Source organism: Lycium barbarum, chromosome 3 (assembly GCF_019175385.1).
Source record: "Lycium barbarum isolate Lr01 chromosome 3, ASM1917538v2, whole genome shotgun sequence".
NCBI classification, from domain to species: domain Eukaryota; kingdom Viridiplantae; phylum Streptophyta; class Magnoliopsida; order Solanales; family Solanaceae; genus Lycium; species Lycium barbarum.
This window is the reverse complement of record NC_083339.1, coordinates 141,145,240-141,159,202: the sequence shown is the minus strand read 5'-3', so window position 1 is coordinate 141,159,202 and position 13,963 is coordinate 141,145,240. Positions and strand designations below refer to the sequence as shown.

At 32.2% G+C, this 13,963-nt stretch overlaps 1 protein-coding gene across 1 annotated transcript; it reads right to left on the bottom strand.

The window, feature by feature from the left end:
• Positions 1 to 7,163: 7,163 nt before the first annotated feature.
• On the bottom strand, positions 7,164 to 10,007 carry LOC132633078 (putative receptor-like protein kinase At1g80870). The gene has a single exon (XM_060349292.1). The coding sequence runs from the start codon at positions 9,470 to 9,472 to the stop codon at positions 7,358 to 7,360; it is 2,115 nt and encodes a 704-aa protein (XP_060205275.1). The 5' UTR covers positions 9,473 to 10,007; the 3' UTR covers positions 7,164 to 7,357.
• Positions 10,008 to 13,963: the final 3,956 nt, after the last annotated feature.

Here is a 13,963-nt window from a genome sequence, read left to right as displayed (position 1 = left end):
AAATCGGGCAACCTTTCATAAATATATTTCTTACCCGTAGTAACTTGAAGATGAATCTTCCAATCATTTGTAGTATTGATCATTTTTATCAGTAAACTTCGGGTTTACTATAACTTGTATTTCGATCATAACAACTTTTTTATATTGCGATACAAGAAGAATGACATAATAATAGATAAACTCTTTAGGAGCTTTCAATATGTTTTCCATAATCATATATTGTTTGGACACTGCCGGGTCATTATTCTTGTGCACAAATAATTAAGCTCTTCTGGAGACCTTGGTCACTAGTTTTGCACTACCAAATATTGCTTAGACACTGCTAGTGTCACGAAAGAGAATTTGATGATCTTTCTGATGTCATGTAAGAATACAGTAAACAAATTTACTTTTAAAGATAATAAATTCATAAATAACTAACAATAAACATTATGCTCTAAACTTCAGTATTTCAAACATCTCCTTCAGGGAGATTCGCTATTAATATCTAAATATTTTGTATCTTAGCGGTGACCACATAAAATTACATCCTTGATCAAGAAAAATATATGAATTTATTATTTCCTTCAGGAAAATCAATAACAACTAACCAATGCTATATCAATGTGGTTATAATAGAACATATTCTACAAAATTCCTTGGAATGATACGTTATAAAGGTATCCAAGATAATTTGACGCACGACAGGTACATGCAACAATGACCTTCATACCACAAAATAATATCTATATCCTTTGTTATTTTATCTCTTCAGGAGGTGTGTTGTGGTATTTCTTCATTCACTTCGGGGAATGAAACTTGGTCATTTAGATGAGCTTTATACATAATTTTAGCGGCTCATTATTTTACTCAAGCACAACAAATACACAAAAGATAGCAAAAGAAAACTTGATGACCACATTTATTTGTACTGATTTCTCAAAATAAAACAAAACAAATATGTTCCTGGTCAAGTTAAATGGTATATATAGCATATTAAAGCATCAACATTATGCCACATAAATATTTTAGAACACAAGAGAATTATGAAACATTTACCTTTATAACATGGAGTGTTTGTCAAGACTATTAACAACGATGTGTGTATATATAGTATAATTGCTTTGACAATGATGTAAAGACATGCATATCAAGTGTCATTACTGAAGAAGTTTAATAATCATTATATAGATCATGTACATGATATGGTTACCATGTTCAATCTGCCACATATATGTAGAAAAATTATTAGCACTGGTTGTTTCAGACATTTTTATTATTATTATTCGAGGAGTAAATTTTAAAGTTAAACTTCTAAGGGAGTAAAGTTCAAAGCCTTACAACATTCAAGAATAAAGTTTAAGGTCTTACTACTTTGAGAGTATAGTTCAAAGTCTTACTACTTCGGGAGTAAATCTCAAAGTTCTACTACTTTTGGAGTAAATTTTAAAATTTTACTACTCCGGGAGAAAGTTCACACGTTTGCCACTTCAGGAGTAAATTCACAGTTCTACTACTTCGAAAGAAAATTTAAGAGTTCACCAGCTTTACTATTTCAAGAGTAAAGTTTAAAGTTTTACTACTTCAGGAGTAAAATTCAAAATTTGCTACTTTCAGAGTAGATTTCAGAGCTTGCTACTTCAGGAGCAGATTTCTGAGTTATTACTTCGGGAATAAAACATAGAATATTTAGAATTTTTTTTCTCTATTATTTTATCTCTTCTAGAGATGAGTAGTGATATCTTTACGATCAAGTACATATTCTTATTTGTATTTTTACTAAATATTGTCTACATTCACTTCAGGGAATGGATCTGTATTTTATAATAGTTATCAAAAGTTTTCATTCTTCAGGAATGGCATATAACCGTCTGAACGTGTCTTAATCATATCAATTTATGATAGCTCTTGTAAGATATTGCTACTTCAGGAGCAAATCGAGATATGCATATAATGTAGAGATTTTTCTCTAACATATTTTCAATATAAATCACAATATGGAGGCCTATATATGAATCATCACTTCCAGTGATCATGATCCATAAATATAAATAAATTTAGTGATGCTTTAGACTTGTGAAGTATGAATGTCAATTCTGGGATCATTCTAAAAACAGGTACCAAATTAACCACGACATACGCATATATAAACATAGCATGTAACATTAGAAGTGAATTAAAAATATTAAACCAACAATAATAAGCAAAACGCTCAAATCACTTTACCTGTGATGGAAACTGTTTCCATTATAAGATACTAGTATAACTTACTAGATACCCAAACCTCATGAAAAATTGCAAACAATACTTGATTACATACACCGTCGTGAACCGTTTCCCGGATGATTTATAATTGCAACCACTTAAATAACAAAAACTTCTGCATAAGTATATTATTTTAGATGGGTAGGATAATACCTTGATTTTCAGTAAGGCATGGATGACACAAAGACGGTAGTACCGATATGGGCTAAACTCAAATAAAAGATTAGAGACTCGTGCTGATAACGTGTTATAAAGTAATAAAGCAAGCAAGAAGAGTAATGTAGAGAAAGAGAGAAGAGAGTTCTTATTTCTTATAAGGGATCAAATACAATGAAGAGAACCCCTCTATTTATAGGAGAGAATTGACTTGGTGCCAAAGTCACAAACCCTAAAATTTCTCCTAAAGATAGACATCACAATATTATAATAATATTTATAACGATTAAGTCAAAGTAGAAGCTAATAATATCTTATGTTTTCCCTTCAGATATTATTCAAGGTTAAGAGGTGTAAATGATTTTCACCCATTAATTTATCATAATTAGGATAACATTTAAGGCGACATAACACTATTTATGTGAGTTTATCTTTTTAGTTGACAAGTGGATATTTACTTGTTTTAAAGCATAAAATAAAAAAATGCAATGTGTTTAAAGTCCATATTTTCCGTTAATTATATTTCTTAGCTAGACACAAAAAGAAAAAGAAATAAAAAAGGTTTAAAATATCTCCCAAAACGGCTATTAGAGAATGGTTTCTACTATATTTATCTTACTATATTATTTTCTTACTTTATCATATTTAATCATCAATATCTATTATATAACGGTGAAAAAACTTTTCAAAATAATCATCGTTAATTTCTCAAAATTTGGTCTTAGATTTATTGATCTTCGATCTTCTTTTTTCTTTTTTAACAACCACCCAGGTAGTATTGTATGTGTGAATTTCTATTGTTAAATTAATTTCTAGTTGTTTTTTTTTTTTTTTTTTTTAAATGTATATACGATTTTTAATTAAATAAAGCTATACATAAGGACATTTGCATGATCACGGACCAACACTAGTTTATAAAACATATAGATAAATTTTATTGTCTACGATTATTGTTAATATTTGGCAATTGAATACAATCCATTAGAATACAATCCAGGCCTACCCAAAAAATACAAGCCAGGCCTACCTTCGAATACAATCCATTAATGTGATAGCTACCCTATGTTGAACAAGTCTCAAGTCCAGACTTGTCTTTTCCTGTTGAAGTGGTTGAAATTAATTAAAAGATGACCCTTATCCACTAGCAGAGAGTTTCAAGTTTAACACATGAATAACTTAATTGTTGGGTGCCTAAATAGTATGAAGATGTGACAAAAAGAATGTCAAGAAAGGATTTAAGTAATATAATTTGACAAATTATCAACTAACATGTTGGAGATAAAAGAATTTTAAAAGGGATAAAATATTAATTTGAAAATCTCAAAAGTCTAATGATCACAGAATCTCAAGAAATCCCTTTACCAAGATAAATATTTAAAAGACCATCTACCAACTCTTGCTTCTACCAAACTATTCCAAATTCAATTTAGAGTGAACAATAAAACTCCAATGTGCATACCAGTATCACAGAAAACAGATCTGCTAAAAAGATTTTAACTAACTAATTAGAGCCCGTTTGGATTGGCTTATAAATTGCCTATAAGCTGTTTTCAGCTTTTTTGAGTGTTTGACTGGCCAGCTTAAAGCCATTTTGTGCTTAAAATAAATCCAAAAAATTAATTAAGCCCGTTTGGCTTAGCTTATTTAAAGCAGCTTATAAGCCAAAAAAATAAAAATAAAAAAAATTGATTGACCGCAACTTATTTTTTTTAGCTTATAAGCTGTTTCCAGCTTATAAGTAAGCTGCTTTTTTTAAGCCCATCAAAACAGGCTCTTAATTAGATTTGTTTGAAATGTCCTAATCATTGTGTACTTTAAGCTAACACAATATTTCTAGATGCCATTGACATTCTCTTCTGAAGGATGAGACGTTAACTAGAGAATATTACTCACCTAAGGCATGCCATCACGGCATCACCCTGAAAAAAGTCTAAAATATTTATTTAACTAATAAACAATATTTTATGCAACTAATGATACACGATTATGTATAATTTGATTTCCTTCCTTTTTAATAATTGCAAGAAAAATTGTTTATTAGTTTATACAAATAAAATAGAAAAGAAAGGAAAAAAAGCTACAGAATATATTTTGGAACTAGAATTTAGTTAATATAGTTCTTTTAGAATTTATTGCGTATTAGCCTGGGAGAAAGACTTAAGAGTCCGGAACCAAAATGCCCCAAAAAAATCACTTTGAACTAAAATATTCAATAAAAAAAATGTTACAAAACTACCTTTAGAGCAGTAATTTATTGCGCTAAAGCAGTTCATGGAGACGGAGGCGTTAACTGTTTTAGCGCAGTATTTTACTGCGATATAGAAGCAGTTAAAAAAAAAAAAATCTATAACGCAGTAAAATTTTACTTCGTTATAGAAACAGTACCAAAAAAAAAAAAAAATTGGCCAACTTTATTTTTTGCAACACTTAATGTTTTTTTTCATACTTTGACCAATGATTAGTCGTGTGTCAAGACTCCGAAACGTCAATATTTTATATAGAACCTAATATTTTTTTCTGCGTACAATAATGTAGGCTCAATACATCAAGGATACGTAAACGTTCGAATCGTCATTTTAGGGGTTGAAAAGGTGCCCGAAGTAAGTTTTATTTGTAAACTTTAGGTTTAAGTGTTATATATACATAGACGTCCATTTTTGTTTGAAGACTTGTTGTCATTAGCTTAAGGTTTTTTATTTTTAGGGTTTAGATTTATTGAAAATAAAGCCGTTGCCAAAAAGTTTTTAACTGCTTTAGCGCAGTATGTTACTGCGCTAAAGAATATTTTTTTTGTTTGTATAGCGCAGTAAAATAGCAAGCACTAAAAAAAAAACATTTGGCAATTTTTTTTTTTTTTTTTTGCAACACTTAGTGTGTTTTTTCATACTTTGACCAACGATTAGTCGTGTGTCAAGACTCAGAAACGTCAATATTTTATATAGAACCTGATATTTTTTTCTGCGTACAATAATGTAGGCTCAATACATCAAGGATACGTATACGTTCGGATCGTCATTTTAGGGGTTGAAAAGGTACCCGAAGTAAGTTTTGTTTGAAAAAACTTAGTGCTTGACTGTAATGTTATTTTAGTCAACTTTATATGTCGAGAAAATTAGTCAGCTTTATTTTCAAAAATTGAAACCGCAGATGTGAAATTGACATTTACAGCTACATTACCTCGGGATTTTTACGTTGAAATCTATTGCGTATCATCATTTTATAAGTAAATAAAACTGAAAATTTCACGCCAATTTGGGGGAAAATTGAAATTGAATGGGATAAAAGGTATTTTTTTAAAAATCGGCTCGGCCAAACCGCCTTGTGGCTGTTTGTCCGCATAGATCTCGAAAAAATACGCAAGTTAAAAAAAAAAAGCGTAAAACGGACGTCCGAGCACAAAGTTATGACCACTTTACAACTAGTTTTTCTCCCTATATTTTTTAGAATTATATTTATATTCAAAATAAAGTTATGTCGTGATTAAAAAATAACACGCTTAAATCAAAACCTTAAAAAATAAAACACTTAAACTTTAAACAAAACTTACTTCGGGTACCTTTTTAACCCCTTAAACGACGATCTGAACGTTTACGTATCCTTGATGTATTGAGCCTACATTATAGTACGCAGAAAAAAATATCAGGTTCTATATAAAATATTGACGTTTCGGAGTCTTGACACACGACTAATCATTGGTCAAAGTATGAAAAAAACACTAAGTGCTGCAAAGAAAAGATTTATTAAAATAAGATGTTGTGATCTTTTTATGGAAAAACACTAAGTGTTCGTTAAGTGTGTTATTTTTTAATACGTAACTTTATTTCGAATATGTTGCAAAAAAAAAAAAATCGCGCAAATCGGACGTCCGAGCGCAAAAAACCGTGTATATTCAAAATAAAGTTACGCTTTAAAAAATAACACACTTAAATCTAAACCTTAAAAATAAAAAACTTTAAGCTAATGACAACAAGTCTTCAAACAAAAATGGACGTCCATGTATATAGAACACTTAAACCTAAAGTTTACAAACAAAACTTACTTCGGGCACCTTTTCAACCCCTAAAATGACGATCCGAATGTTTACGTATCCTTGATGTATTGAGCCTATATTATTGTACGCAGAAAAAAATATCAGGTTCTATATAAAATATTGACGTTTCGGAGTCTTGACACACGACTAATCATTGGTCAAAGTATGAAAAAAAAACACTAAGTGTTGCAAAAAATAAAGTTGGCCAATTTTTTTTTTTTTTGGTACTATTTCTATAACGAAGTAAAATTTTACTGCGTTATAGATTTTTTTTTTTAACTGCTTCTATATCGCAGTAAAATATTGCGCTAAAGCAGTTAACGACTCCGTCTCCGTGAACTGCTTTAGTGCAATAAATTACTGCGCTAAAGATACTTTTGTCACTTTTTTTTTTGTTGGGGTATTTTGGTTCCACGTGATTTTTTTGAGGCATTTTGGTTCCGGACTCAAGACTTGAATCTAGTGATCTTGTCTGGTCCAGGCAAAACAAAATTGTAGACCAAACAGGAAGTAATTGCAGAACTGCTTTAAATAAGTGAGATTTTTATGAAGTGGACCAAATTATCATCATGAAAAAGAGACAAAATACTTAAATTAAGTCAAGTAGAAGCTAATTAATGTCTTCTGTTTTCCCTCCATTTACAACTCCCTTTACTTTTCAACATTAAAAATAGAACAAAATGGGAAGTTTTCTGCTTAAGGAATTCGAAACTTTAGGAAGTCAGAATCAAATTTCAGCTGCAATAAAATGGTTAGGAAGGTCTGCCTGTTATGTTAGAACAATGATAGCAATTGTAGACTGCAGCTATTAATCATCAGTAGGACAATTACAAAAACATTCATCATATTTACATTAAAAACAACTGATTCTCAACATACACACTCGAAAAAATTTCTGAAAATGGAAAACTAATTTTGAAAAGGAACCTATTCTGCATAACTCTTCTGTCGTCTCCTTGATCTACTGAACGTTCTCGAAGGTGGGGAGGGAGAGAATTCGAAAGGGAGAGATGGTAACTCCATCTCACCTTTCAAAATCTTAACAATGTCACTAATATCCGGCCTTAATTCGGGCATTTTCTGTAAGCAAGCAAGTGCCAAGTTAATGCAAAGACTTGCTTGGTCTTTGTTGTAGTCATCTTTCAGTCTGTCATCAACAAGTTCTAACACATTTCCACCTTGAGCTAGCTGTTTACACCAGCTTATTAAATTTGCTTTCTCGAGTTTCATTGGCGAATTAAGGACATGTAAAGGCCTCCTACCGGAGACTATTACAAGGACAAGAACTCCAAAGCTGTATATATCAGCCTTTTCCATCAAGTAACCACACCCTCCATATTCTGGTGCAACATAGCACAATGTACCTCTCATGCTCGTCGTGCTGCTCAATTCTCGACTGAATAGATCACCGCTCCACATATCACTCCCCATTGAACGTGAATGCTTTCTCTTCCAACCTTTCCTAAAACTGAATTCACCATCCGGATCATCTCCATTTTGGTCCTGCATTCTGAATTTTCTCTTTCTCTTGAACCGCATGCGTTTACCTATATCAAAATGTGGTATCTTGAACCGCTTTTTACAGTAACTTTCTAGCTTCTTGGCCTTCTTATTCTTCTTGTTTAGTTCATCAAGGTGCTCTTCTTTCCACCACTCTTTCATCTTCCTCGGCTTCTTAATACGTGTTTTTCCATTCTTCGCCAAGTCCTCCTGGGACTCTTTCTTCGGAATTTCTGCCTCTTGCTCTTGTAATGTGGTTTCTTGCACTTCCTCAAATTTACTCTGAGGTGCTGAAATATCCAAATTGTTTTCCCGGGGCGAGCATTTCTTTTCTAAGTCCCACTCAGGATTAGTTGCTGGGCAAATCTGGCTTCCAATCCACTCCATTACATAATCTTTGCTACATAATTCACCACTACCATCCTGTTTCCACCACCAATCTTTACCCCATTGTTTGATATTTCTTGCTTTATCATCCCCACCACCCAAAGTAGCACCTAAGTCCAACTCCTCTTCATAACTTGCTACACCATTTTCAGTAACTGATACTTCCTTTCCCTTGGCATTCCTAGTTGTTACATCATTCTCATTAGAAAAACTCAAATTTTGGGTAACAGAATTAAAGCCAAAGGGTCTAATATTTTGGAAACTTTTACTACCTTTGGAAGAAGATGAAGCTTGTAAAGCCATAGCAAAATCTACCTCATCTTGACTCTCCATAGGTGTCCCAATAGGTGTTGGAGTCTCAGTACCTGTAGTAGTCATTGCCCCTAAATTCCCAGAAAGGTCTTGACTTTTCCAAAGTTCTTGACTCTTCCCCATTTCTTGACTGAACATATCCACACCAAATTCTTCCTCAAGTTTCAATCTTGACAACCCAAAGTCAGAAAGTTTAGCTCTATACTCTGAATCAAGAAGCACATTGCTAGGCTTAACATCCCCATGAATCACTGGGGGGTCACAATCGAGGTGCAAAAATGCTAATGCTCTAGCAACATCAAGAATAACATCAAACCTTCTAGACCAATTCATACACAAATTTGACTCATTAAAAAGTAATTCTTGCAAACTTCTATTAGGCATATACTCATAAACTACAAGTCTCTTACTTTTCTCTACACAATAACCAAGAAGTGAAACTACAAGTGGAGATTTTATCCCACCAAGAATTTGAAGCTCATTTTGAAACTCCCTTTCACTTTGGAATGAATCAGAGTCCAATAACTTAACTGCAACTAATTTCCCATCTTTAAGAATTCCTTTAAATACAGTTCCAGATCCACCTTTTCCAATTGAAGTGGAATCACTAAAACCTTCTGTTGCTGATTTTAGCTCTTTGTAACTGAACCTATGGAGCTTAACAAGAGGTGTGTTGGAATCAAAAGGATTAGTTCTTGAACGGTGCACCAAAGAGTACCAAAGATAGTAAAGAAAATAAAGAATGGCAAACAGGATTATAAGTGAAGCTAAGGTTGTAATGATGAGAAAAATTATACTTGTCGTGTGTCTTGGATTTGAAGGAATTGGCTGTCTTGAAGTCATTGTTTATCTAGTTTTAGGTTCTAACTCACTTGGGACAGAGAAATTTCAAGAAATGGAGAAGAAAGTTGAGAACTTTGAGGACTTGCTAGGTTCAAGAAGTTTTTGTTAAGTTCTATTTTTGTTCTTTTTTTAAGGGGGAGTGATGGATCTTGCTTTACAGTTGGATAATCATTTGAGGATTAGTGCAATGTCTTAAATGGTTCTTGATGGAATAGTACTACTAATCGTAGTAGAATAAAGAGTGTTTTGAATTTCTGTTTGGTAGTAGTACTATTTTAATGATGTAAGCTTTTGAGTTGAAGATTGAGGGATGATAATGATTAAAAAAGCAGAAGGGAATTAGTGAAAGTGTTTTTCCTTGGTGAAATGTACTGAAATAGTGGGGGTGTGGGGGACCCAGAAGGCCAGAGTTGCTTTTGACTAACAAAGAAGAATTTGCAAGTATCAAAGGGAAAAGTGATTGTGGTATGTTGGAATAGAGTGCTCTCAGTGCAGGTTTTTGTATACATTAGTTTATTTTGGTTTGCAGGAAAATGTGGCCTACGTGCCATCTGGATTCTGGGGTAGAGCTAGTATGAATACTTCATAGGATTTAATTTGAATTATATTGAGTGAAAGTTACTTTTATTGAGTTTTACATATCAGTATATTTTAACTTATTAACGCGCATTATCACTTTTATTTTCTAGGTCAATAATCAGGTTCACTATAAATAATTATCTTTTAAATGATCTAATAATGTATTTTTTTGATTGAGGCAAGGCAATACATGGGGAAGATTGTGAGTTAAGTAAATCAAACTATACAATAGTTTGGTTACCAGGAGCGACCTTAGTCCCAACCTACTTATATAAATAACAAGGATTTGCTCGGTCTAAAAGTTGACCTTGTAGGAACTGGATAGCAAAAATAGCCTATAGACTCAAGTGATCAGTTCGGTAAACTAAATCTGATTCCATGTGAGTTAGTTAAATTCGATTTGACTAGACCTCCCTAGAGAGGAACGTGCCCATGAGGATGCCACCAAATGTTGTAGATAAACTTACTAAAAAAGAAATTGAGTATATCACAGCTGATCGCACCATGAGCCAACCCATACACCCATTGCACGAGTGGAATACTACTTAGTTAGGTAGAAAGGCCAACCCGAGAGCGAGGCAAGCCGAGAACGAGCTGAAGCATACGATTTGAAGACCAAGTCAAAGACTACTAGACGTTTCGCAGAGTCGGACTCAAGTGTCAAATGATTCAAAATACCCACATAAATGGAAGTAGTAGTAAGTAAATTTCGACTTTGATTCAAACTACCGACATAAATAGGAGTAGTAATTTAATTCACGTCTGTCTTATTTGGATTGATTTCAAAAAATTAAGAGTATTAAAGAATATATAGTAATGACAAAAGTTGAGGATTAAAAGGTAGAGCATTTTAAAGTAACACATACATCTATAGAGCAGTTTGAAGGAACACATAAATCTAACTTTTAGAAAAGATAAAATCTTGACAAAGAGATCTACTAGTCTCTATGTTTTGTTTATTATATGTGCTTCTCCTCTAATAAAAGAAAAGACGACTTTTTAAGCAGATTGAGACAAGAATGGAAAAACAGCGGTGCATCCTTATAAGATTGTAATACTATAGTACTACCATTATAGCAAAGCACCTTTTCAAGATTTTCAAAAGAGCAAATTAAGTGCTATCGTTTCAACTTTCATTTCCTTTGAAGATGAATATATTAAATATATACGCATGATATAAAAGGTTCTTTCTTGTATATACTACTATTACCTTTTAAACATAGAATTTTCTTTGCAGATCTTTATGATTTAAGCCTGATGAGGGCCAGGTACTTCTGGTATTATAGGACTCACACTCTCAAGTCTGAAATTCCAAAAATGCCAGAGGAACTAGTTTATGGGAGCCTTTCTTCATTTATTCTTATTGGTTAATCATAGTAATGCAACCACGTAAATTAAAAATACTAAAGTGAAAGATAAAAAGATAACTGTATTTCATAGTACTAAACTTTTGTTGTTATTTGAAAGAATTTCATAGTAGTCTTACAAGTAACAAAAAATGTACTTTCACCTGAAATTTTGTTAATGTCATAATGTGTCAAAAGTTCCTGCAACTATATTGTTTCTTCCATTGTTAAACTAATGGTAAAATAGGTCTGGAGATCGTAGAAATTTGAGAAGTGTTAGCTAAAAACTTTACTCTCATTGGGGTTTACACCAAATTACAGTACTAATTTACCACAGCTAAGTTATTTATTAAAATGTCAATGTGTATTAGTTAACTACGGTTACGTGATAGCCATGTTTGTAAAGACACGTGCTATTAGATTGGTGTAGTATTCAGTACAGGTGGAAAAAGACTATCAGAATTAACCTAAGATAAGCATTGGATCCATGAAAGTTGTAGAGACAAAGGATGGAAAAACAGAAAAAGAAAAAGGAAAAAGAAAAAAAAAAGTTAAAGAAACAAAACTATGATTTTGGGGGTGAAAAGGAAAAAAAGAAAAAGATGATGGATCATAATTGGATATCCTAAAAGAGAAACAAAAGATGTCCTAAAGGGAAATGGCAACAGAATGGATGCAGATGCTTTGTCTGCTTATCTTATTGTCTAATTTGTCTGTGTATTGTGCACGTCTCAATATGTCTATGCCTACTTTATTTTGCTTTTCAAGCAAAGCAACTTTACTATAGTATTAATTAATTGATTGACTTGATTATCACACTCTCAGTACGTATTACTTGACTATCCATTTATATTATCAACATCATAAAACAAGGAACGTGGTTTTTTTTTCTCGTGTAAATGAAACATTAGGTTGTAATAGCTAGTGGCCATGTGTGCCAAGGACTTATTTGGATCTATTATTTTGCTTCGTGAAGACACACATATGTAGCACGGTAGGCAAAATGGCAAAATCCAACACACCGCCCTTGAGTAAGATGTGTCATTTTGCTGCTTTGCGAAAAAACAAAAATAATTACGTGTAAAATTTCGAAATAAAATAAAATAATAAAACGTTGATACTGCTTGAAAATCACAGTGAAAATTAACTTGAAAACGGAAAGTAAAACTTAATTTAAAATGATAATAGTCCTATTCCTTTACGTATGTTTTACTTCTTTTTATTTTGAATCTTTTTATGAAGTTTCTGGCTTCGTCCACACATATAAAGTAGGATTTTTGTTGCCTACCTTGATCTTATTGGTTCAAAAAAGAAAGATAAGAAGGCATGGGATGGGGAGATATGAGCTGAAAATGGTAATGAACTGAGAGTTGCTTTCTTGTTCTTAGACAGTAGTAGCAACCAAAAGAACATGCCATGGGACCATTTTCACCAACAAGGGATTATATATTGCTTTGTTTCTTCTTGCTAATAACTACAGTTCATTGTAGTGCTTTCATTTTTTGTTCTCAAAATTCTCTTCTCCGTTTAATGTTTAGTTAACTTTATGGGCGGGTGTGAAATCATTGTCTAGTCGTATTCACCGAAAATTGCACGAGCAACCATTTTGCCTTTTGCTTTATGCTTTACTCTTTAGGGAACAGTGACAAACAGAGGCTTCTAATGATGAAAGATCAAAAGAATATTTGAATCATTTTCCTCCATCAAATTTTTAACATTTCGAAATAGAATTTGCATATTAAGAGATTAGACAGAAGTACTGTGAATTACTCCTTCCGTTTCAATTTATATGAACTCATTTAAGTGAGCACGACATTTAAGATAGAGAGAAGACTTTTGAAACTTGTGGTTCAAAATAAGCCTTGAAAATTTGTGTGGTTGTAAATCATTCATAAAGTGAATTTGTTTTCAAATTAGGAAAGAGGTCATTCATTTTGACACGGATTAAAAAGGAAATAGGTTCAAATAAATTGAAATAGAGGGAGTATAATTTTGGGTAATAAAAAATGTTTTAAAAACATTTTAGAAAAAAAAATGTGGACCTGAAAACAGAAATAGTGTCATATAATGATATAATGAGGGATGAACTATAATTATTGCTCTTCAACGTAAAAATCTCATAAATTTAACTTTTCAACTTAGGAAGGGGTAATTAGGAGTAACTAAATAGTCTAATCCTTGATAGTAGGAATTATTTATATCTATATCTCCAATCAAGTTCATTTATGATGTTTAGACCCCACATAACAAAAATCTATTTAAGGAAAAAAGAAAACAAAAGAAAGAGAAATAACGAAATTTTGATGTATTATTAATCATGTACTCTTATTTCATCTTCTATCCGTGCAAAATAATAAATAAATTCTTGAATGCAAATAACCAAACATTGCATTGCCGATGCAAAAATTTTATGCAAATATCAGAATGTTAACTGAACTTGGTCACATTGCTAATGTTGAATTTTATCAAGTACTCCCTCCGTTCACTTTTACTTGTCCACTATGAACTTTGTACACCCCTTAAAAAATAATAAATAAAGTGAATATTTTACCATAGTACCCATATT

Excerpts from the sequence above, each read along its gene's own strand:
- LOC132633078 (XM_060349292.1), bottom strand. The coding sequence starts at position 9,472 with ATGACTTCAAGACAGCCAATTCCTTCAAATCCAAGACACACGACAAGT.